This window comes from Callorhinchus milii, unplaced genomic scaffold (genome assembly GCF_018977255.1).
Source record: "Callorhinchus milii isolate IMCB2004 unplaced genomic scaffold, IMCB_Cmil_1.0 Scaffold3, whole genome shotgun sequence".
Taxonomy (NCBI): Eukaryota; Metazoa; Chordata; class Chondrichthyes; order Chimaeriformes; family Callorhinchidae; genus Callorhinchus; species Callorhinchus milii.
In genome coordinates this window covers 36,952,119-36,977,626 of record NW_024704744.1, presented here as the reverse complement: position 1 = coordinate 36,977,626, position 25,508 = coordinate 36,952,119, and the positions used below count along the sequence as shown (strand labels likewise).

General features: G+C 37.5%; 2 protein-coding genes across 2 annotated transcripts; one reads left to right on the top strand and one right to left on the bottom strand.

The window, feature by feature from the left end:
* The first annotated feature begins 2,112 nt into the window (after nucleotides 1-2,112).
* On the top strand, nucleotides 2,113-10,727 carry LOC103182567 (trafficking protein particle complex subunit 3-like). The gene is made up of 5 exons (XM_042333453.1): nucleotides 2,113-2,261; nucleotides 7,191-7,288; nucleotides 8,286-8,385; nucleotides 9,552-9,734; nucleotides 10,525-10,727. The coding sequence occupies exons 1-5, from the start codon at nucleotides 2,220-2,222 to the stop codon at nucleotides 10,648-10,650; spliced, it is 549 nt and encodes a 182-aa protein (XP_042189387.1). The 5' UTR covers nucleotides 2,113-2,219; the 3' UTR covers nucleotides 10,651-10,727.
* A 4,001-nt stretch (nucleotides 10,728-14,728) lies between these two features.
* LOC103182568 (calcium homeostasis modulator protein 6) lies at nucleotides 14,729-25,100 on the bottom strand. Its single transcript, XM_007899635.2, has 3 exons — nucleotides 24,985-25,100; nucleotides 17,763-18,425; nucleotides 14,729-15,469 (listed from the first exon to the last, which is right to left on the bottom strand). The coding sequence occupies exons 1-3, from the start codon at nucleotides 25,030-25,032 to the stop codon at nucleotides 15,041-15,043; spliced, it is 1,140 nt and encodes a 379-aa protein (XP_007897826.1). The 5' UTR covers nucleotides 25,033-25,100; the 3' UTR covers nucleotides 14,729-15,040.
* Nucleotides 25,101-25,508: the final 408 nt, after the last annotated feature.

The window sequence follows — 25,508 nt, the reverse complement described above, 5'->3', positions numbered from 1 at the left end:
AGAAAGAAAGAAAGAAAGAAGAAGAAAGAAAGAAAGAAAGAAAGAAAGAAAGAAAGAAAGAAAGAAAGAAAGAAAGAAAGAAAGAAAGAAAGAAAGAAAGAAAGAAAGAAAGAAAGAAATGGCTTTCTGCTCTGTCCAATTGGACATTTTAAACATTTTTTTGTTTGTCAAAAAGATAATATATGACAGTATCCCATCTGTATATCCAAATGGTGCAAACCAGACTGTGCATGCTTAGCAAAGTACCACTAATTGTTTTAAAGTAGCTGAATCAATACAGTTGATAAATACAATCTTTATTAATAAGAGATTGGGCAAATGACAAACAGCTACCAAATGTATGGTTAAAACTAATATATTTATTTTGTATCAACACACCCTTAGAGGAATAAAGTTCAACAAAGAAATGCAAAGAACTCTACAGTATATATAAAATAAAAACAGGAGGTAACCCATGGTTGTGATAGAATTTGCTGTAGGATGTTGAAAGAAATCCAATCAGTTTAATAATTGCTCACTACATCTGGTTTGAGACAGCAACAACAACAACAACAAGATTACATTTGTATAGCGCCTTTCACGTCGAGAGGATGTCCCAAGGCGCTGGACAGAGTACAGTATTTCAGACCCGAGCTGGCATGGTCGAAGAGGAGGGTCTTGAGGTGGGACTTGAAGGAGACTAAGGAGGGGTCGAGGCGGAGTGACTGGGGAATGGAATTCCAGAGGTTGGGGGCAGAGTGGCTGAAGGCTCTCCTGCCAATGGTGGGGTGGGTGGGGCAGGGGACGTGGAGCAGACCGGAGCTGGCTGAGCGGAGGGAACGGGCAGGTTGGTAGGGGTTAGGTCGCAGAGATAGGGTGGGGCGAGGCCATGGAAGGCTTTGTATGTGAGAACCAGGATCTTGAACTGGATCCTCTGAAGGATAGGGAGCCAATGGAGTCAGGCGAGAATGGGGAAGATGGGGTCACAGAGTTTTGGTACGGGAGAGGATACGGGCTGCAGATTTCTGGATTATCTGCAGCCTGTGGAGGGAGGAGTTGGGAAGGCCGACTTATTACAGCAGTAAGTAAGGCAAACAGAATCCTGGGCTACATTGCCAAATCAGTTGAACACTGAAGCTGCACAATCAGGATACACCTGAGGCCCAAAGGTCCATCTACTCTTAGCCAGTAAGGCTATTTTGTCTTAAAATGTATGATTGTGTAGAATTGTGGAATATTCTTCAATTCAGTCATAAATTGGAAGCTGTGATTCCACAGTTGTTAACATTTAAGAACAGAACAATTCTGTGTGATCTTAACTTTTGAGCTCAAAGTGGAATTTTGATCCATGAAATAATAGTTTACGTCACTATGATACAAGGGCCTCCCAGGCCCTAGAGGCATGCAGAGGAGAGGAATAAAGTGGATTCTCAGTGTCAGTGGGATGTGTTATTAGGAATGACTGGACAGGTGAAGCTTCTTCAATCTAGTCTCTGAGAGATTTCTCAGAAGAGACCTTCATGTATGCTTGCTGGATAGAGAATGTAAGTGCAGAACAATATTAAGATTCAAGCTCTTAGCCCAGTCTGCAGATCAGCAATAATGGGGCTTCTTTTTTCTTTTTTTTTCTTTCTTTTTTTCTTTCTTGTTTTCTTTCTTGTTTTCTTTCTTGTTTTCTTTCTTGTTTTCTTTCTTGTTTTCTTTCTTGTTTTCTTTCTTGTTTTCTTTCTTGTTTTCTTTCTTGTTTTCTTTCTTTCTTTCTTAAATGTATGGCTCAGAACACAATTTTATTCCATATTTACATATGGGGGTAGACATAAAATATTACATTACTAGCAAAGTATTACTGTTTTTTTCTCTCACTTATCAGTCAGGATGTGTAATTCAGTGGTCAGTAGGATGTTTTTTCCACACGCATAAACTGAGAAATACACTTTTATTTGTGTAGTGTCCTGTGGTTAATAATTTAATCAACCTTGGCAAATGCACTGTCACTGATAGTACTGTATACAGTCTTTTTTGCCTCTTGGTGGAGCTGTTTTGTTGAACTCGAAGGTGTCTCCTTAGCATTGTTTGTGGTACTGCAACATTGTCTTGAATTTTCTTCAAATCCATTGATGTTTATAAGGAGGGAAGGAATCTGACTAGCTCCAGACGGACTGCAAAAGGAACTGCAAGACATGCTTTTCTACTGAAAGGCCAGATTTAATGGATATTATATCACAGAGTTTCTCAAAACCATGTCTCGAAAATCAAACAGAAGATCAGAAAAGCAAAATATAGTAAGATATTTTTTGTACTACATTATGTAAAGCATTTTATTATTATCGTAACATCTGCAGATGCCTCAATACTTGGAACAGCTTCAATTTCTTGATGAAAGAAGTACCCCAGTTTTAAGGTTTCTTTCTACAGTGGGTTTGAAGAATGTAAAGTGGAAGGTTATTTTCATGGTGGAAGCAAAGAAATTCACTGTCTCTCTCTCTATGGGGCAGTTTATTTGTTTTAATTTTTCTCTTATTTTAAGTAAAACCTTATTTGTCGTAATATTTGTGAGATGAGGTTCTATCTGATTAAACATTTCTGACTTGAATTGCCTTGAGTATGCAGCAGATTCGCATTGAGTTGCACTATAAAGCCCACTTGGTTTGACATTATTGCAATCTCAAATGTTCATTTCAAGATTAATTCAATGGCTCCCTAAGCCAAGAAGTGCACTGCATTCTTGATTTCTTCAGGCTGCAAACTAAACCTACAGCGTATACTTTCTTTCCAAACTGCTCTTCAGGAACTAAACAATGAGACATTTAACTCATCACTATCTGGCAAAAATCCTGTTCTAGCAAAAGTGTTATTACCATTCTGACATTAAGTTGAATTGGGGAATTGGAACATTTTTCCTATAAATGGAATTTCATTGTATCTGAGTCTGCGATAAGAGGATGTAGTATGTCTGATGTAAATAGGGATACAGCAAATATCTATGGCAGAGCAGAAAAGTGTATTTTCATGCCACAGAGAGTCATAGTTTTGAACACTGTCAATGAAATATATCCATTTTTATTTACATCCTTTTCTCATGCACAAACATACAGTGGGTATGTATCAGCATTTTACTACCACCAGTAAATATAATACATTTAATGCTAATTTGAAGTAAACAAGAGTTAGTCCCATTTGGTTAATGTTCTTCCCTGGGGTGAAGCAGTCAACTCCAAGGCCGCAATACAGGAAGAGATTAGAATAAGCAGATATTCTGTATAAAAGTGGTAAAATGTCATTAGGGTGTAATAATAATGTAATAATCTTTGCATTTGATAGAATGCCTTATGATGTTGAAATAGCTGAACGTGCTTCATAAAGTTTCATGTGCAGTGTAGTATGTTTATAGGATTATATTTGTAATTGTAGCTGTATTTCCAATTTGGAATTTTTTGCAGAAGGTAAATCACGACTCAGAAGGCACATAAAGAGAAAGTATTTAACTTAAATGAGATCTGGAGTAAGAGAGTTTAACAAAGGGAAAGATTTTGAAGTTAACACCACGGCAATGAGAGACATGAGTAGTGCAGAGAGTATTCTGTGCACAAGCTTGGGCTTTGTAGGCCATTTAGATGTGTGATGGAAGAAAATAAGACAGCCTGGGATAGTAAAGGGTTTAGGAAACCAATCTTCACAGTAAGTATTACCTCAGAAAGGGAGGTTTATCAAGACCTTGCAGAACAGTTGATAATTAGGATTGCACTATCAAGAACATTGAAATGTTATCAACCCTCAATGGTTAAGTCATTGGGACATCTCCAGGCACGAAAAGCAGAAGTCTTAGGGGCCAATTGGTCTGTGGTGCCCTGCTGGATTAAAAAGGAATGTGTTCTGCTGGTGTTTATATCCTAGTGCTGCACTAGGTGGTGTCTTTACACATTATGTCTAATTAATAAATCACAGTGTGTAAAATGTATGAAAATGTACTTCAATTAATTGAAATGTCCATTGCAACTGGAGTATGTGGTTAATGTGATTTGTTCTTACATTGTCCTTAGTGTGTTAATCACTTCTCCAGAATGATTATGTCTACAGCATCATAGTAACATAACATCACAGTTTCAGGCAGGAGTAGATCATTGGTCCATTAAACTTTTCATAAAATTGATGCAATATTATTTTTCTCAGCCTTGAAACGATAAAGGGTTGAGTGAGACCCAGCAGGATTAGAACCCAAAACCTTCTGTTTTCATCTCTTCTGGCACTCAACTGATTAACAGAATGCCCTACACATTGAGGGAGCAGTACTAATGAATGGCTACTTAGCAATATAGAGCATACAAAACTTCTGCTAACGTTAATGTACATGCATCATTAATGTATGGGATATCTAGTGCAATAGTCTCTGTGAATTGATGTTCAGAGTAACTGGTAGTCATACATAGAGCTGCATTGACATGGAAGGAAGTACTTGGTAGGATCCTTTGGACAAATGCTATTACATGATTCAAGAATGAAAAATGATAAAAACAAGGTTTAACAGGAATTATCTTTGAGATGCTGTAAAAATGTACATCTTCTTCATCATGATTTGTACAAACAGGTGAAAGTTAGTGTTTTTGTTTGGATATCTATGTAAATTAGAAATTGTTCCATTTAGAATTTGTTCATCTAGACAAATTAATATATGACTTGATTGTATTAAGATTCTGTTCTTTTCTGTGCCCCAATCTTTAGGATTGGCATTTGCCATCTACTTCATCCACAGGATCAGCACATCACATGGTATGTGTGAAAATTTTGAATAGAATGTGACTGACTCTTTGATCAATTACTTAAGGACAGGCATTAATTCTGAATTTATAAGGAGCCTTGATCAGTTGCCACAAAATAAATTTTGTTTTACCTAAAAGGAGCTACGTTCTTGAACAATATTACATGCTGTTGTTAGCCAGGCGTAGTGCAGTATAATAACGATTAAAATTAACTTAACATATTTATAATTGTTAAGTTAGGCCTACAAGTTATGTACGTATATTGCACTGAGACCAAACAGCATTACAATTTTAGCATTTCATTATGTATGACTTTGCTAAAATGCTTGATGGTTCATGGAAAATGAAACTCCACTCAATCTATAAATACTAACAATCCTTGCATTAATTTTGCTCCTATATCAAGAACATCTTAAAGCACTTCACAAAGTGTGTGACTGGATATTTGTAGATGAACCTGGAAGCCAATTTGCAGAAAAAGCAAGTATCCTGAAGACAGCCATAAAGTGAATGAACAATTTATTCTGGGAAATTGTTGGCCAGGACTCCAGGAAAAACTTCCTTTTCTTCTCAAATAGTTAAACTGAGGTCCCTTCTGCCCATTTAGGTGGACATTAAAGATCCCATGTAACTATTTGAAAAGAGAAGAGAGGGTCTTCCAGTGTCCTGGCCAAAAATCTCCCAGACAAAATTGATCATTCACTTCATAAATGTCAGTAGAACATTGCTGTACACAAATTGGCTGCCGCATTTGCCTACAAATAGTCACTAGAATTTACAGTAAAATCTTGTGAAGCGCTTAGAGACAGCTCAGCAACATGATAAAATGCTATATTAAATGTAAGGATTATCATGTATATTTAATATTACATATTAAAACATGTACATTATTTGCATCTATAAGTAAAATTCTCCCATAGATTCGTGAACATCAACAAGGAAATAAAAGCAACTGATTCTAGTCAGACTAGACAGCAATATTCTCCTATCTCTTCACCCTCTTGTTAGTTATAGACTTTCCTCTCATTTTGGTGTCTTGTTTATTGTTTACTTGTCGCTCCCATCCCATGTAACTGATTTGAAAATATTAAATTTTGTCAAACGGGTTTCCTACTGACCATTTAATTATGCTAAATAATCAATTGATGTAAGCATAATTATACATCCCAGTCAGCACTGTAGTTTAGTACTAAATCTAATATTTTTTTTCATTTTCACTTCTTCTGAATTCTAATATTTCTTGCACAATGTACAATTTAAAACACTTACCCAATTTACTGCAACAACAACTTGTATTTATACAGCGCCCTTGATGTGGGATAGTGTCTCAGAGCACTAATTTATAAGAGAAATAAAATTTATTAAGAAAATATGATACAGATTAAGTCAAGTCTATCACTTTTTGGTAGGATAGAAATGCAAAATTTTACAGGTCACCTATTCAATTCTGAGTTGTGTGCTATTATATACCATAGCAACTGAGAAATAAATACATCAATTGGTGTGGGAAGTGGAAATGTTCACTGTGTTAAGCTAAAGTGTTTTCCTGAGGCTCAGAGTGAGGCACATTATTGTTGGATAGAGAAGGGGGAACTTAATTCTGCATGTGGGATATCTAGTGCATTTTACTTGGGAATGCTGCAACAACAACAACAAATTGCATTTATTTAGCGCTTTTCACATCCCAAGGCGCTGGATAGTGAAAGATTTGCATTTGAGCTGGGGGTTGGAGTCAAGAGAAGTGGGGGCCAAGGTGGGTGGAAGTGGGAAGAAGACAAATGGCACAATCACAGAGGAAAGTCATGTCCAGTCTGCCAAGATGTTTGAATTAATATCATACAAAGAATTGCTGTCATTACAAATTCCTATTCCCATTATTCCTAGTTCCCAGAACTGTCACATATGGATAGGTACTTCAACATCACAAGCTTTTTAGTGTAGAAACCTATAAATATAAGCACAACAATAATCTAAAAGGTCCAGTCCAGTGAGATCCATTGGAAAGTTCGGCTGGATGACTCACTCAGACAACCTAGCTGTTTGCTTTCTCAATCTGTCTTGAAGAACATTAGGAATGAAGTTTTGCTGAAATAAATAGGAGAAGGGGAAAGATCCTCACACAGAGTAACCTCACTTGAATATAAAATGGTTTTTCATTAAATTGCCTAACATTTTAATTAACAGAAAGTAAAATAATGGAATAATTTAACTGGTTGTGACATTAGAATTATCTTCAGTTTTGTTTGAGCAGTGCAGTGGGAATTTCATTCTGTCTCTTACCATGTTATATCTACAATTCCTGACCTTAGAAAAGTAACCCCCCCTCTCCACCCCCCCCCCCCCCCCCCCCCGAATTATTTAACTAATTGTATATTGTGTGTAAGGCTGTGAGAATAATGAGATTTCTAGCTGTGTGTTTGTACAGCTCTCTGAACTGTTGCCATTACTCTGCAGAGCACTGAACTGTTCATCCTGGCATATGGAACTCTTGTAGCCCAGCTGTGCAAAGACTTTGAAAAGGATGAGGATATCAACAAAGAGCTGGATACAATGTGAGTAACATTGCTACTCTGGATTTTGTACGTTATTTAAGTGCAATGTAATACACATCACGTGAGCACAACTGCACCAGGTATCATTGTACCTAAATGGAAAATAGAACATTCAAGAGAACATTTTAGTTAATATGGGACTACAACTAAATATAAATCTTCAAAGGAATTTATGAATTTATCCAATAAAAACACTTCTACCAGAACAAATCGGATGCGGTATATTATATTTATATAATATTTATATGTATTTATATTTGAGGAGAATACACACTACATGATGTTGAATGCTTACCTGCACACATACCATTCATGTAATACATAGGCTTAAAGGGCCCCAGTTTTCAAACCTTCCATGTTTCATTGTGCTACAAGGTGCAATTTCAGAGTTGTAGTTTTTCTGGAGCAAGCTAAAACACTGCAGACAATCATTTGCAGTCAGACTACAGAATATCACCATTTATCATCATTTTAGTATTTAATACACATCCTCTCATAGACAGTATCTTCCTGTCAATTTGTTTTAAATTGGAGATTTAATTTGCTCTTAGTTTTGCTGACTTAATTTTAAAATAAAGAAATGGGACTCTTTTAAAAGGTTATTGTGCATTATTGTATACAGCTGTTCAGTTGTTGTCAAACACTTTAAAGAATCCTTTTTGGTTTATCATCAATTGAGGTAAAAAGTCACAATTTGAACATTAATCATTTAATACTCATGATTTTATACAAGTCTTTCTATAGCTATTAAATTTGCAGTCTAAATCACCTACTCACTGACAAGGCTACACTGAGATGTTAAGAAGACGTGAAAAGCGCTATATCAAATGCAAGGATTATAAACCAGCCTATTACATGACAATGGAAGTATTTTACCAGCTAGTGTCTGTTAAAAACAAGTATTCATTCTGTTATACATAACCCCATTAGGAAAATGTGAGCTACTTTCCTTTAAGATTCTATTTTGGTATCTTACTTGTTCTTTTTTATTACTAAGGGGATATAATATTGGTGTGAGGCTGATAGACGATTTTCTGGCTCGATCAAACATTGAACGATGTCATAGTTTTCACGAAACAGTACAAGTCATTGCCAAGGTAATGGAATACACAGATTATTATTCTTCGTAAGTTAGATCAGACCAGATATTAATGGATGGTGAGATCAGTTTCATAATCCGATGGCTCAATGTGTTGATTTAATAATTAACTCAATCAATGCAGTGCATCATTGCAGACTGTTTGTGGGACACTGTTGTGCACAATTGGCTGCCGCGTTTCGCCCACAAAATATACAGTCAATTCACTTTACAGTATATTCTGTGAAGTGCTTTGAGACGTTTCGAAGACGTGATAAGGTGTTATATCAAATGCGAGGATTATTATTATTATTAGTTATAGTAAAAACACAGATGTAATGTGTTATAATGTAATCTTGTTATATAACTGACTGATCAGATTAATTATGTTTACTCAGTTTCTCAGTGTCTGGCTTATGTCCATTAACTTTCCTCCTGATTTTCTTTCTTTACCACTCCTCTGTTAGATGTCAAATACCATGGTGAAGTTTCACAGCTGATACTCAGTCTAAGTGGCCACTTTTCATGTGTGTCCCCAGATAGCGTGTATTGGTGATTTGTACAAGCCAGACTGCAGAATGCTATAAACGCAGAACCAACTCTGATGTTTTAAAGATACACAGATAGATTCCTAAGAAGGAAGGGTATGTTAGAATGCAGAGAAAGAACAGAGAAGTGAGATTAAAAATACATGATACAATACAATTTACAATTATATAGCACCCCACATGCAGGGTAATATCTCGGAGCCTCATATTCCTGTGGTTCATGGTTCTCAGGCTCTCAGACTAACATGTCTTCGATTGATGGAGGAAGCACTTTACCACTTCAGGATAATCACAATGAGAATCAAGACACTGGAGAGGAATTATCTGGTTATACAATAATAATAATAATAATCTTTGCATTTGATATAGCGCTTTTCACGTCAGGAGGACGTCCCAAAGCGCTTCGCAGAACACACTGTAAAGTGAAGTGACTGTATATTTGTGGGCGAACGCGGCAGCCAATTGCGCACAGCAATGTCCCACAAACAGTCGTGGATTGAAAATGACCAATTTATTATTGTTTTTGTTTTGGAGGGATTATTATTAGGGCTCTGTGTGGAGTAAGGAAACTTGCCCAAGGTTTTACAATGGTAAAAAGGAACAAATATTATATGGTTACTCTTTCTTGTTGACTCAGGTTGCTTTCAAGATGTACCTTGGAGTGACACCGAGTGTGTCCTTCTGGAACTTCATTGGAGATGAGTGCTCTCTGTTCCTGGAGACAAATCCACTGGTGGGCTCTGTGGAGATGCCTGTCAAGCACACCTCTTTGTTCTACTCAAATCTGATCTGTGGAATCCTGAGGGGAGCACTGGAAATGGTATGCATGACAGGAGAGTGCACTCCTTCCTTGCTAAGCTTATTCTACAGGTTTTAAGGAGATAAATTATGAAGACAGATTGGAGGAATGATGGATAATAACTTCATCATCTAAACAGAAAGTGGTTCAAAACAAAACCAGCTCTTTGAACTCCTCTCAAAATAATTAATCACCACTTTGCATTCTTTAAGAAAATCTCTCAAATTATGTATTGTGAGTCCTGTAGTATTATGCATAAATTGAAAATATTATTTCATCAATCTTCCAAGGGATTAGTTCTTCCTCTACATTATTGTTTGAACACTACTGCTTATACACTACTACTTTCCATCTTTTAAGGAGAGAATAGCATTCTGCTTGTTGATTCCACTATGCAAGTTTGTACCTTTAAGAAGTAGAATCCATTAAATTACGAGTGGATGTTTTTACTTTAAGTAGATAACCTCCTGCCAGTGTTGAAAAAGTCCTGCTTCTAAAATAAATGTCAGCAGGGAACCATTGAATATTCAAATGCATTCTTTGTCTCATGAGTTCACTGCTCATTAAATGTTGGATGCAGAAAATGTCACTCTGTCCAATTAGTTAATTCATATTAGACAATACAATAGGGATTTGTTCATTTAATTTATGGAAGAAGAAACAGTAGTTTTATACAGAGTTAAAACCTACTTGCAGTAATTACTAAATTATTATTTACCATTTAGAATATTTAATCACATGAACATTCTAACAGGTAAAGCAATAGTTAATTGATAGACGTGTACTGATGCAACATTTCCTATATTCCTAGGTTTGCCTGGAGGTGGATGTCTGGTTTGCTCAGGATTCACTGAAAGGTGACAAAGTAACCGAAATAAGAATTAAGTTCATCAGAAGACATGCTGAGATTCGCCAAGCTGGGAAAGAGCAACAATAGATTGAAGTTTATGGTGATATTTAAAACAAACTCATGTGTCATTTTACTGCACTGATAGAGTCAGTTGTATCCAATATGCCCTGTGTATGAATTTCAGTGTCATATCATCAAATCCTGTGAAGCTTTTAATCATCCTTCAGAACAGCATTTCAGGCACAGTTTGTAACTAATATAAAACATGATGCGCAATATTTGAGATATTGAGTTGTGAACAATGAATTAGTGTCTGAACAATTTCTATAAACTCTCAATAGTGCAAATCAATACTGTATAGGACTAACTGTGAACAACACAAATCCCAAACAGGGCATAAAAACTCTATTGGAGAGAATACACTTGGGTGTAGATTTAGATTTTTTGTTTCAGAGTTTCCAAAATTTGGTACATTGGTGAATTCAGTGTTAACTTTGAAGCCGTTTTTCTGTTGTTCTTAAAAGAAATGTACAGCTGCAAAATTAGGGCTCTAAATTTTCTATAAATAGAATCAGCGCCTTGGCACTTCCTCCCGACGTGAAAGGTGCTATACAAATGTGATCTTGTTGTTGTTGTAAACATAGACTGAGGAATTTCATCACCTATTCAGCCTCAGTTAAGCTTAGCATTTTGGTGGATCAATAGGTTAGAACCAACAATGTTCCCGCAGGCCAAAATCTTTCTGCATGAAATTGATGCAGCTTATAAAATAGAAACAAATCTGACTACTTCTGCTCAGACATCACTCAGCTTTAAGATAGCCACATGCAGCTACAGTGACCGAGTGCTATTAGTTAATGCTTCTAAGTGAATGTGGTAAAAGCAGTTAGTGGTATATACAAAATAAATCCTATAAAATATGACTAATGGATTATAATAAAAAAAGAATAGATGCCTCATATTTGTTCCCTTTGGTATCCTGCGTTGTAGTTCATGCATGATTGTACAAAAGGAGTCTTGGGAAGTTAGATTGGTAAACCATGTCTGAAGTTGTTGCTAAGCAAAGTTACTATGTTGCAGCAGATCAACTTGGTGGTAAAAAATACATTAACTAAACTATTAAACCCACCAAACTGAGAATGCTCATTGAAGTTACTGCACACAGTTCTGATCATGACACAAGGGGGTTGTCCAGGCACTAGAGGCAGTGCAGAGGAGAGCAATGAGGATGCTCCCCAGTGTTAGAGGAATGAGCTACTATGAGCAACAAGTTAGAGCTCTTCAGTCTTGCGAGAAGACAACTCAGAGAGGATCTCATAGTTGTGTGCAAAATTTTAAATGAGATTGAAAAAGTAAAACTAAAACACTACATTAGGATGCAACAGAGCAAAAAAGAATATAGATTTTAGGATAAGGATAATTTTAGGACAGATCCCAAGAATTTTACTTTATTTAGAGGGTAATTAACAACTGGAATAAGCTGTCAAAAAGATGGTGGAGCCAGGACACTGGACTCATTTAAAAAGCAGCCTGCTGCTGTGATGGGGGATGATAGGTTATGTATTCTGGGAGGGATGAGATCAGATGGGCTGAAGTGCAAATCAATCTTGTGAAGTGCAATTGAGATTACTTTTTGTAAAGTGCAGTTTGTCGTGTTGTGTCTATGTCTGTGCTCTAAGCAGTAATTGCTTCTAGCAAGTGATTTGTAAATTCACTCATTATTATTATCGTTTATCTTTCTCTTTCGCCACATTTACTAACATAATAATGGTTATTATTATTATATTATTATTTGCTAATATAAAAGGTATGGCCATTAAACACAGTATTACTGGAAATGTGATTCATAAACACAAAGTCTTTTTGTTATGATGCACGCAATCTGTTGTAATATTAATTTGGCTCCTAATTGAGAATGGGCTTGTATTGTTAGTCCCAAACTATAAAGAGGATAGTGCATTTAATCAAAGTGAGGGTTGTGTTTCACCGGAAGAAGGTTTTGTGTTTCTTCTCCATTCTCTTGTTGCAGTGAAACAAAAGCGTAAAGGGAATAGGGAATTACAATAGTGAATCTTTATCTCAACATCCCATAATACTACATGTTAAAGCACATATTAGCTGTCAAGCAACTGTGACATTACAGATATTTGAAATGAATAGTCATAAAATATTCAAATTACTTTATTTGCAATATATTAAAATATAATAGATTATATTGTATATAATCATTTAAAATAGCATAGTATGCATTTTGTTACATTGAATGAAACATGCACTGTCTTCAACTTTCATTATAATTTCTATACATTCATATATGAATAAGCAGCAATTAAACATCCCGAATGTAAAGCAAGCTGTGCATTGCTAAAACTAGCAGGGAAATCTTTCATTTCACATCTCAATAAACATCTAGTCACTTAGCTTTTACTTTTAACTTCTAAGGAATTACATTAATAACACTAAAAAAATGTGATAGCAGCATAGAAGGTTAGAGCTGAGAATGCAAAGAATGACATTTGTAAATGAGTTGTATGAATCCTTTTAGTTTCGCTCACTTTCTAATATTTAACTTGCTGTCTAACAGACCATTGAGTGGCCCTATAAAAAACACGAGTATTCGTTAATTCTGAACATAATCATGTGATTAAATTAGTATCACGAGATAAGCACAAACTCCTCATAAAATGAGAAATTGATACGTATTTTGCAGAATAAAAATGTGGGCATTTCTCTCTGAATAACATTTTCTTTGCTTTATATAGTGAGCTATAACACTTAAAATGTTTATAAATACTTGAATCTATAAAATAATATTTTTATATACTTCTATATTAAAAAAACAGATAAAATAATATATATAAACTTTTAAAAATCTTTTTCAATATGGAAATTAATTTATCAGCCGAGAGATTAAAAAGTGCAAGAAAAGGTGCATTCTTATTTTTGGACCTATTGTGGCTGCAAACTGATTAGACTTGTAATAGGCTCCTTCATTTACTGTTACATTGCCCCTTTAGGACAGATCGCTGAGAAATGAGGGCAGTTATGTTCTGCTCTTTACTAAAACACACTAATCACATATTATTCTCCATTTGTTGGTAAATTTACCGACGTTGAGTTTACAAATTCCAATTGTAATTCCCCTCCCTCGAATATGGAAATGTATAAATTGATCCAGGTAATTTCCTGACAGTTTAAGGTACATTCGAGTCATGCTGGGATCAAGCTGGCTGGGTGCTGTCAGAACTAAAGATAATGTGCACAAAGACGAAGAGATGCTTGTTTGTAGAAGTCAGGGGAGATAATGAAGAGCAGATAAACACAAGTGGTGAGTTTGTGGACTCTTGTTTCGTTGGAAAATAATGTTTAACTAGCCTCCATTGTGGCTATTTGTGACTGTTGCCAGATTCTTCGCCGTTCATTGTGGAAAAAGTGTTTGGACAAACTTTTCTCATCTGAGGGGCTGGAAACTTTGTCTGATTTTCATTTCTGTCACAATTAACGAATGCTGCACTTTGATATGAAACACACCCATTACATTGTGTTTAGAAACAAATTAAAAAGGTATTCCCAACACTTCATCACAAAGACAATTCCTTACAATTCTCAATTCCTTACAGATCCTCACAATTCTCTAGAGCTTGTTTCCTTCATGATTGTTAACACACATCACAGACATGGTCCTTTCTAAATTGTATCTCAGCTCAGTACTCAAGGTTCTGTAATGTAGTGTGCTCCCATTATCATCTTTCCACCTTTTTTTTGTATGGAAAGATAGAAAAATACACCTCCTTGAAGCTTTTAGTTTACCAAATGTTATAAATTAAATCTGAAAACCTTTCATGAAGGTGCCATTGCTTTAAACAATAAAACAACAACAACACCTTGCTCTTATATAGCGCCCTCCACGCCAGGTGGCATCTCGGAGCACTTAGAAGTGTAAATACAAGAACGTACTTTTACAGAGCTTTTCACACAAGAAAACATCTTAAAGAGTTTTATAAAGAAAGTGAATGAGAGATAAGAAAACATACAGTAGAAAGATAGAAAACATCTCAAAGCGTTTTTGCCCACAAATATAGTCAATTCACTTTACAGTATATTCTGTGAAGCGCTTTGAGATGTCTAGAAGACGTGAAAAGCGCTATATCAAATGCAAGGATTATTATTATAATAAAGATAAGAGAAAGTGAGAGATAGGGGGCAGGGGATAGGATGGTGATGGCCGAATGCACAGTCAAATAGGTTTTGAAAGCACTTAGGAAGGGAATGGAGGTAAAAGAAAAACATTTAAGAAGAGGGTTCCAGAGAGCAGAAGTGTCTGAAACATCTCAGAGCCCTTCAACTAGTATTTACTGTCAAGCATGGTTATTGGTTTCATAGGCAGGAATAGCTGTAAATAGTTTTCTTATGCAAGCACATCAATGCTACTCATTCTGGCAGCAAACAAAGCCTAGGCTCAGTTTGCTGTATGGTTTCAAACGTGGGTGTCTGCAGAGCCACCACCACTTTCAGCACCAGAATCCACAAAATCCAGTACCAGGTGCACAGTGGAGCTTGATGGCACGATATCTTCCACAGTCTTCTTCTCCACATACTTGTGTATTGTGCTATAATACTCCTCAGTGTTGCTGAAGGAGTAGAGCAGAGAAATCTCTTCCCATGCTTTTCTACTTGGGGTTTTAATCTCCTTCAGTTCCACACACTCGAAAAAGCTCTTCAGATTTCTCTCAGCCAGTTCTGTGGCATGCTCTGCCGATTTCCTCTCCAGCAGCTCATTCTCTTTTTCCTTGTATGTTTTCCAAAACTGTAACTGAAGGAAGCTGATGGGAGAGCAACAACGCTGAATACAGGTACTGGCCAGGCCAAACACCATGATGGTTGCTATGAGGCCCCAACCTAACACCTGCACGTAGAAAAAGTTAAGAGATATAAATGTACATCATATTGTGTTAACACACTTTGCATTCAGTCTACGACAATTCTGATGTTAGGTGCTTCCCAGTTTTAAGTGGAGAAGCTTGGCTGAAGAGCCAAGGTCTGTGGTGTGGGAAACCACCTTAACCTCAATAGAGCAGAAAAGAGCACAAAAGAATCAAAGTAAGAAGTGGTGAAGTGACCCCAAGTTTAGATTTTAAAAGGCTTAACATCTTAGGAGGTAGTGAAGAGTTGAGGGAACTAAGGAGTTTCAGTCTTGAGGTGTAAGAAAAAGAAGAAATATCTTACAATACCGAGAAACACCCAAATAGTTTAATATTTCCTCTTACATTACTGACGCTGATGCACATATTCTTCACTATATATTCATCATAAAACCGTGCCACCTCTCCCGCTTGACTGAGGCAGGAATGCCATTCAGACCTGCTAACAGTATATGGTCATAGTGTGCTTTTTGTCTCCTTTCCCAATGAGGTTAGAATAGACCTCCAAACCTGTAAGATAGAGGTCTGCACCATAAATTGTGCCGTTTCTTACAAGATTCATTAAGGATAATTCTGGGTCATAAATGGGCAGTCTTTCCTCAATCTGGAAGTATGTGTCCAGTTGGAGCTGAGCTCTGGATACAGATTGAAGCAGAGCTCCTATTTGTTGGGTTGGTTACCAGAAGTCCCCATTCACAACCTTGAATTGTTGCTAAGGGATTCCATGTGTCTGTAAATAACTGATCCCACTTCTACAATCAGTCTGTGTCATGTGAGATACACAGAAATTTTAATTTATAGTCACAAAATAATCCTAGAATAATCCTTGCATTTGGTTTAGCAAATTTCACATCAGGAGGACGTCTCAAAGCGCCTCAGAGGATTATATTGTAGTATGAAGAGTAGGCACATAAATTGCAGTTTAAATTGTCCTTCACTGCCAGTCTGAGTTTAAGATGTGTATAAAACTAAGAAGACAAAGATGATTGTTACACCCAAAATTTATATTAACCATTAATTTGTTATGTAGAATATTACTCTGTAATGACAGATATGAATTCAATTAGAAACCTCCATACTTCTTTGACCACAACCCACTTCTCTACCTGCCCTCCTTGCTTGGCTGGCTCTGGCATTCTGCATATCCCTCAATTGCTGTGTCCACAAATAGTGGCTGTGCATTCAGACACTATGCCCTGACCTTCTTGAGCTCCCTGCATCAATCCATTCGCCTTTCCCCCTCTTTGCCTGTCTTTGAATCATACCTGAACACTTTCCTTTCTGCCAGTGCCTATGGTCACCACTCCTCTGTCCCTGACTTGGCGTCAAACTTTGCCACTATTAAGAACTAATTCCTACCCCACGTGAAGGACGCTATATACATACAAGTTTATATTGTTGCTGTTGGAATCCATTTGAAAATCTTGCAGGGTACTTTGAGATATCAATCTTTACATTATTTACTAGCTTCTGAGTAAGCATTCGCTGCATGATTTCTATGTGGATAATTAATTACAATATAATATAATTCAATGTCAATGTTGTGGGCATTGACCCACAAAAAATACAGTCACCGCACATTGCAGTATATCCTGTGAAGCACTTTGGAATATCTTCCCGAGGTGAAAGCACTACACCAAATGTAAACATTATTATTTTATTATTATTATGAATCAAATTCACTACTGTTCAGATTAAAAAAAGCTTTATTTACATTTATGACAATGTTTGTGCTAAGAAGCTGCAATGTGATATCGATTCATTCATTTCAACGGTGACTCAGTGTGAATCACTTTGGATCAGATTTAGAGGATGATGCAATGTACAGTAAATTTCTATCCAATGTTATCAGAGGCAGGAAAGAATTCTTGAGTAATCCCACCCTACTCTGTCAAGGGACAAGTTGAGACATGTGTTCACCTTTTATGTTAATATTCACATCATCCGAACCTGGGTTTTGTATATTCACCCACCAAATATACAGTCAATTTACTTTACAGTATATTCTGTGAAGCACTTTGAGATGTCTTGAAGACATGATAAGGCTCTATATCAAATGCAAGGATTATTATTATACATACACAGTATAATTTTATTGAGACATCTCAATGTTGCGATAAGGCGCTATATCAAATGCAAGGATTATTATTATATAATAATATACTCTGCCTTTTGTTTTGTTTCATCATTATTATTATTATTTAAAAGCAGAACTGCAGCACAATCTGATAATAATTTGCACATAACAAAAGTAAATGTCGTTCCTGCATTTCTTACCTGGGACTGTGCACGAAGTACAAAAATAAATTCATCCTGGTTAGATGGAGATGTAGAAGTCTGACCACATGGCAGTTTTACAAGATTTAACTGGCAGCTCGTGGATTTACCACAGAGCCTCTGTGTTAATAAGTCACTGCTGTACCCACTCATACCACATTCGTAGAAAGTCCCGTTCAGCAAAGCAACTGAGATCCATGTCACTGGAGCAACTAAGGCTCCCATTGTGATTTGCGAGAAAACCTTTAGACCACGACAGAAGACTCTTTTAGGGCATTGTTTCGCTGTGTGAAAGCAGCAGCTTGTAAATAGTTTCCAGGTTCTGCTGCTTAAATAATATCCCAGTAAAAATAATACAAGAGCTGGGACAAGAAGAAAAGTCAAGCTGTAGGCAAAATTCCATGAGTTACAGGGACAATTGAAGACAATAACGTTGAACAATTGTTCTCCCCCAGCTGTTGCTAAGGCCAAAAATCCATACCCTAGGGTTGTATGCTGTTTCACAACTATATTCTGCAGCAACCTAAATTTTTCCATCTTTGCAATTTGCCTGCTAGGAGCTGATGTTTTTCGATGCAACTTCCTTTCTGAGAGTAAATGTTCTGAGACGTTCAATATATAATGTACATCAGAGTGTTCTGCTGGCCACTTATCAAAAGGCAGCTGAAATTGAAACCAGATCTAATTAGAATAAATAAAATGAACTGCAGCGTGCATACCAGCTGCCAAAGTTCCTGCCTTCAATTGCTTCCACATGCGACTCTCCGCAAGTAAGAAAGCTTATTGTGGTTCGCCAACTAATAGCGTGTAGCATTCCAGGCACAAAGTAGAACTACATAGCATAGTTCCTGTCTTGGCCCTCAATGGACTAAGTGAACAATGTATGCAGTTTTCAGATACATTTTCTTATGAATGGAAAGTTTTGACCGTATTGGTGAAACCACATTTAAATGTCTTACATGGTTTTAAAACAACCTCCAACAGCAACAGCAAGACACAAAAAACTTAAATTAATGTACAGAAGCACATTTCATCTAGAGAAATCTCCTAAAGCACTTTACAGAGTATTTTGGGATGTTTAATAATAATCCCTCCAAACCCCCCCAAAAAAACAATAATAAATTGGTCATTTTCAATCTACGACTGTTTGTGGGACACTGCTGTGCGCAATTGGCTGCCGCGTTCGCCCACAAATATACAGTTAAATCACTTTACAGTGTGTTCTGTGAAGCGCTTTGGGACGTCCTCCTGACGTGAAAAGCGCTATATCAAATGCAAGGATTATTATTATTATTACTCTGTGAAGTGCTTTGGGACGTCCTCCCGACGTGAAAAGCGCTATATCAAATGCCAGGATTATTATTATTATTATTATTATTTAATTACTTCCAAAAAGTCACTGGGACTGACCTTCCTCTGGTCACTAATTTTAGCAACAATATTGAGGTGCGTAAACATGGGCAGAATGTTGGAGATAGCCCCTCCTAGCATTTCTATCTCTGTAGAAGGTATAAAAAGCCTTACTGAAAATGGGCAAGATACAGGACAAATGAGCTTTCCATAGCTTTGTTACTGGCCAATAAGAAAAGGTTCATATTGCACTGCATAGCCGAGAAGGCACAACAACAAGAAAGTTAGTTAGATCTTGTCATGGCTAGGGATAGTGAGTTTTACATCAGGAAGAAGCCCAAAAATATCTGTAGCAAAATCAGATGTGAATTTTACAGAGGATCATTTGTGGCTGAGAGTATGCTTGTAGCAGCAGATATTGGAAAACCTTCATGAACAATTTACTTTTTGCTATATATTTACAAGTTCTCTGAGAATTCAAACTTTCCATGAATTTTCTCTGATTTACAGCTCAATAAAAGCATATAATAATAATCCTTGCATTTGATATAGTGACTTATACTGTGAAGTGCTTTAAGACACCTCGATGAAAGTGGGTGAGATACAGGACAATTTAGCTTTCTAGAGCTTTGTTTCTGACTATTAAAAAAAAGGCTCATATCACACCGCATAGCCAAGAAGGTATACCAACAATTCAGTTACTTACACCTTATCATGGCTGGGAACTGTGAGTTTTATATTAGGAAGAAGCCCAAAAATGTATTTGAGACATCAAAAGTCAAGCATTTACAGACTACCAGCGCCTGAGTAGAAGACATCAATTGCAGTCAGAAAGAAAAACTGGGTCACCTCTGACATTCTGCATCAAATCTACAAAACAAAATGTTCACAAAATATTAGCTTGTCCAGCGTTTGAAGAAGTGATTGTAAAATTATATCCAGTCTCAGTGAGACCATGATCCGGAGTGCCTTGTCCTCCTTGACCCCTCTGCCACCTTCATCATTGTCGATCACTCCATCCTCATACACTGCCTCTCCACTTTACTCAGTCTTCACAGACCTGCTCTTGCCTGGTTTGATTCCTATCTCTCTCACCGTCTCCACTTCGTTGCCTCTAACGGTTTCTCCTCCAGCCCCCGCACTGTCACATCTGGCATCTCCCAGGGCTATGTCATGGGCCCTCTCCTCTTTAATATCTACATGCTCCCCCTTGGTGCCATCATCCGCAGACATGAGGTCAACTTCCACATGTATGCGGATGACACCCAACTCTATCTTTCTGCCTCCACCCTCAACTCCAGGACCACTGTTGTCCTGACAGACTGCCTGTCGGACATCAAGTCCTGGATGAGGGCAAATTTCCTCCAGTTGAATGTGAACAAGACTGAGGCCCTCCTGAATACCCGCTCTGCCTTCCGTCACCTCCGTAACATCACCCGACTCCCCCACCTCCTCACCCCTCAGGAAGCTGAAACTCTTGGAGCCTTCATCACCTCCAGGCTCGACTATGCAAATGGCCTGCTTGTCGGCCTTCCCAACTCCTCCCTCCACAGGCTGCAGATAATCCAGAACTCTGCAGCCCATGTCCTCTCCCGCACCAAACTCCGTGACCCCATCTTCCCCATTCTCGCCCGAGTCCATTGGCTCCCTATCCTTCAGAGGATCCAGTTCAAAATCCTGGTTCACACCTACAAAGCCCTCAATGGTCTTGCCCCACCCTACCTCTGCGACCTCCTAACCCCCTACCAACCCGCTCATTCCCTCCACTCAGCCGGCTCTGGCCTGCTCCACGTCGCCCGACCCACCCGCCCCACCATTGGCGGGAGAACCTTCAGCCATTCTGCCCCCAACCTCTGGAATTCCATCCCCCAGTTACTCCGCCTCACCCTCTCATTTGCCTCCTTCAAGTCCTGCCTCAAGACCCTCCTCTTCGACCATGCCATCGGCCAACCCCCTTCCCCTCCCCTCCCTTATCCCCCCCCCCCGGCCCCAGCTCAGGTCTGAAGTGCTGTTCTCTGTCCAGCGCCTTGGGATGTCCTCCCGACGTGAAAAGCGCTATACAAATGTAATCTTGTTGTTGTTGTTGTTTGTACAGCTTTGGCCTTTCTATTTACTAAAAGATATTCAGTGGTTTAAGATTAAGGTTCAAAGCAATGAGGAAAGCATAGCCACGCTAGGATTTTTTGCACTTGAAACAAGAAGACTGGCAGGTACTTGATAGTGGTGTTTAAAACAATAGAATGAGGTACATTTAGATGTTGATACAGTTTTCTGCCTTGTAGAAAACTCAAGAAACTGATAATAATCCTTGTATTTGATGTTGTGCCTTTCATGCGGTCGAGACGCTTTGGGACGTCCTCTTGACGTGAAAGGCGCGATACACATGTCATTTGTTTTTGTGATTGAGACATCTCAAAGCGCTTCACAGTATTTACTGCAAAGTATTTTTTGACTGCGTATTTTGTGAGTGAAATACTGCAGCCAGTGTGCACAGCAGTGTCCCACAAACAGCCATGGAGTGGGTGACCAATTTTATTTGGGGGATTGTTAGTTAGGACACTGGGTGAAACTCCCTCCTCTTTTCAAATAGTGCAATGGAATGAACAGGCAGACGGAGTCTTGGTTTATCATCTCATCCAAAGGATAGCACCTCCAACAGTGCTCCCCCCAAAATGCCCCCGCCAGGCCGCATAACAGTGTATGTAAGACTACTTAATTCCAAGTCGTGACATGGGACTTGAACCCACATCCTTCTGACACAAAAAGTTAGAGTGCTGCCACTGTGCTAGGCTGACACAAACATGCAACAAAAGAGGAACAGCAAGTGCAGGGATTTATTTTTAATAAAAGGATGTTGAACAAACTAACTGCAATGATTGTAAAAGAAGGAACAATAAGCAGTTTCAATATGGAACTGGACAAAGTTCCTGAAAATTCTGAATTATTGAACAATGTGTTGAAGTATTTTTTGGGGATGTTGGATGAGTACACTGCCTGAAACTGTTATTAAATCTCCAATAAAGTTAGCGTTAGCATTCAAAGCAATTGTTATTGAAAACTCAACTGCATGGAAGGGATTAATGTTGGTTAAGATAAATTGGCTTGTGGGTAGACGAAACAAAGAACCTTAAGTTGTCAGCTTATTAGGGCTGGAGAGGTCAGTTTAACAATAAGATATAATAATAATCTTTGCATTAACACGTCTTTGGGATGTTTCACAGAGTTTCACAGAGTATACTGTTGTGTATATATATATATAATTATATATATTATAAATAATAATACTAATAAATAGAAAATAAGTAAAATAAGTGAAGTTCCATAGAGCAATTAAACAGAAGACCACTTCCGGTCATCTACTTTCTGCCACCTCCCACCGCACCCCCCCATCTCTGTCCCTGTCCCCTCAGCTCAGGTGGCCACTCAGTTATGTAAAGTGCTTTGAGACATCTTCCTGCTGTGAAAGGCGCTACATAAGTGAAATTTGTTGTTGTTATACATGCAAATAGTTCAGCTCCTTGGGACATCCTTTCTACATAAATGTAATTTGGTTGTTATTGTATTGGTCTGGTATTTTACCTCAGACTACTCAACCAAGAACATTTATTCCTGTTATAAACATTACTTTCTACATTTAATAAAGTACACCTTGCATTAATCTTTACCTTTCCATACATTTTCCTTTTAGAAAAACAATATACTTCTTTCCTTATGTCTTCTACAAAATCTTAACTCCAAGTTATTTTCTGCTGTATCTTTGAATTTGGCTTTCAAACAATTTTCCTTGATGCTTTCTCAAGCTTGCAAAACATGCTTTTCTGAATTATTGTTGGTTTTGGTCCTAGCATTAACAATAAAATCAAATCTAATTATAAAATGATCGGTAGCTCCTAGGTGTTTACTGTTTACTAGGCTGCTATCAAATAGGTTGCTAAATGTTAATCTCATAGAACATCTGTGCTGGTAACCCACATCACATGCGTTGCTAAGAAGCAACTCCTCATTATCAGCTTCACATACGCACACACATACACACATAAATTACTGGATTCTAGATCATTTTGCATTTAGTCTTTGTGTTGCATTTTGGATTTTCTGTCCGGATGAGACATTAAACTGAGGTCCCAGGACGTCTGCCTATTCAAGTGGATGTTAAAGATGCTATGACACTTCTCGAAAAGCGAAGGGAGTTTCTCGCTGTTTGTTGGACATTGTTTCCCATAATGGGGCTATGATATTCGTCTACAAATTTGCATCCAGTACACTTCATAGCAAATCTTGTGAAGTGCTTTGGGACCTCCTCCCTAATTATAATAATTATTATAGTAATAATTGAATTACTCTCTTACACAAAGTTCGCATTGCATTCACAGTGTGGTTCAATGATTTCCAAACTTCCAATTGCAGAAAAATGAAATTATTTACGATTGTTGTCTTCAATAATAACTTTGCAGTGACTTCTATTTCAAATCCTTTAAGTTATGTTCTTATGAAATCTTACAATATAAATTTAAATGTATACAGCGCCTTTCATCCTGAGTCAGGAGGACATCCCAAGCTGCTTAACAAAATACTGGCTTGGCACACGAGCTGTAGGGAGAACTATGAGATCAGGAGGGGAAAGACGAATGAAAGCAAGGCCAAAGAAATAGGTCTTGAGAGGGGCCTAGAATAAGCTGAGTCAAGGAGCAAGTTGGAAGGACTTAAGGAGAGGGTTTTATAGATTGGGGCAGAAAGGCTGAAAACCCGGCTGTAGCGAAATTTTATGAAAAATAATATATGCCAGATTCAGCAAAAGAGCTTCCTCTAGGATTATCTCTTGTCAGCAATCTTGTGCAAAAGGAGTGTATGGCACTATGAATTTGCCTTTCCCCATTTTCCAGTATGCTTCATTGCACTTAAGTCAGACACAATTTGGACAAATGAAAATAAAAGCGATTTAGGATTATCCCAAACTAAATCATATACTATATTATGGTTAGGAATTACGAAACAGTAAAATAACAATTATCCCATTTAAATGTAGTAAAATTAATTAGTTCACAATCACAACTGCCAGCAAATTCCTATTAATAGTAATAATAATAATCTTTGCATTTGATATAGCACTTTTCAGGTCGGGAGGACAACCCAAAGCGCTTCACAGAACACACTGTAAAGTGAATTGACTGTATATTTGTGGGCGAATGCGGCAGCCAATTGCGCACAGCAGTGTCCCACAAACAGTCGTAGATTGAAAATGACCAATTTATTATTGTTTTTTGTTTTGGAGGGATTATTATTAGGCGTGTGGAGTAAGGAAACTTGCCCAAGGTTTCGCCCTGATCTGCCTGGAATTGAACTCAGGTCTCTCACTTGCAAAGCAAGTGCTCTAACCACTGAGCCACAGGACTCTATTGCTATATTGCTATGTATTTCCAAAAATACATGTTTCTTTTATAGGTTTAAAATATAAAATGTATTTTATAGATATCAAATCTAAGGATTATTATTTTACACCAACATTAACATATATTATTATAGTGTTATTATTGTTATTACCATCTTTCATTTTCTCTTGTGCATATTTCTGACCTCAATCTGCATGTTAATTGGATAAGTTGCAATCTGAATAAAATTGGTGATATGATACCTAATTACTACACATGAAAATTGTACAAGATGTGTCTTAGTGTTTAAACAAAATAAATGTTTGCAAAGAAAACACATCAAGCCTAGTTGAGCTCTGGCTCTCAATCTCTCTATCTGACATAGCTGAAAAGCAGATTGGGCAATTTTTAAATTTATTCTTCAAAATAAGCCAGGAGAATGATTGTTTATAAAAAACAACAGGCCAGGGTTTCCCCACTGGAGATCAGAACACATTTCTTACCTTATTAGGTAGGAAGAGAAAGTTAGACTCTGACTTCTGGGCTCTCATTCAATAAGCTTAAAGACAAACACCTGGTCACTGTGTGAACTGAAAATAAAATGAGAGGGTCAGAATGGTGCCTGGATCTTTGAATTTTCTAGTCACTCTGCTTTCCAGCGCCTCTCAAGTCAGATTATCAGTTGTGATCTTCTGTGTGCTCCAGCCCTGCACAAAGTGGGCACACCCCTAGAGAGGGCCACACTCTCCTCTGTTGTAGAGTTAGAATCTCCCTCATTGCTACTTGGCATTTAATTACTGTATCTTGTGGTTTTATATTGAGACGAACCATAATACAGAGGGTGACATAAATTAATATTAATCTTGTTGTTTATATTGAGATCTAGCAGTTATTACTGATCATGGTTAAATATGAACATGGTTTCAGCACCTTGGGACATCCTCCCGATGTGAAAAGCGCTTTACAAATGTAATTTTGTTGTTGTTGTATCAATGTAAATTCAAGGTTCAATTCTCAAAGAAACCAG

What these genes read in the sequence shown, in the direction of transcription:
- LOC103182568 (XM_007899635.2), bottom strand. Translation starts at nt 25,032, where the DNA reads ATGAGAGCCCAGAAGTCAGAGTCTAACTTTCTCTTCCTACCTAATAAG. An exon ending in TTCTCTTCCTACCTAATAAG is followed by an intron (nt 18,426 to 24,984) that starts GTAAGAAATGTG and finishes TTTCAATTTCAG; the next exon opens with CTGCCTTTTGATAAGTGGCC. An exon ending in TACTTCGTGCACAGTCCCAG is followed by an intron (nt 15,470 to 17,762) that starts GTAAGAAATGCA and finishes TTCTACGTGCAG; the next exon opens with GTGTTAGGTTGGGGCCTCAT.
- LOC103182567 (XM_042333453.1), top strand. Translation starts at nt 2,220, where the DNA reads ATGTCTCGAAAATCAAACAGAAGATCAGAAAAGCAAAATATA. An exon ending in GATCAGAAAAGCAAAATATA is followed by an intron (nt 2,262 to 7,190) that starts GTAAGATATTTT and finishes ATTACTCTGCAG; the next exon opens with AGCACTGAACTGTTCATCCT. An exon ending in CAGTACAAGTCATTGCCAAG is followed by an intron (nt 8,386 to 9,551) that starts GTAATGGAATAC and finishes TTGTTGACTCAG; the next exon opens with GTTGCTTTCAAGATGTACCT.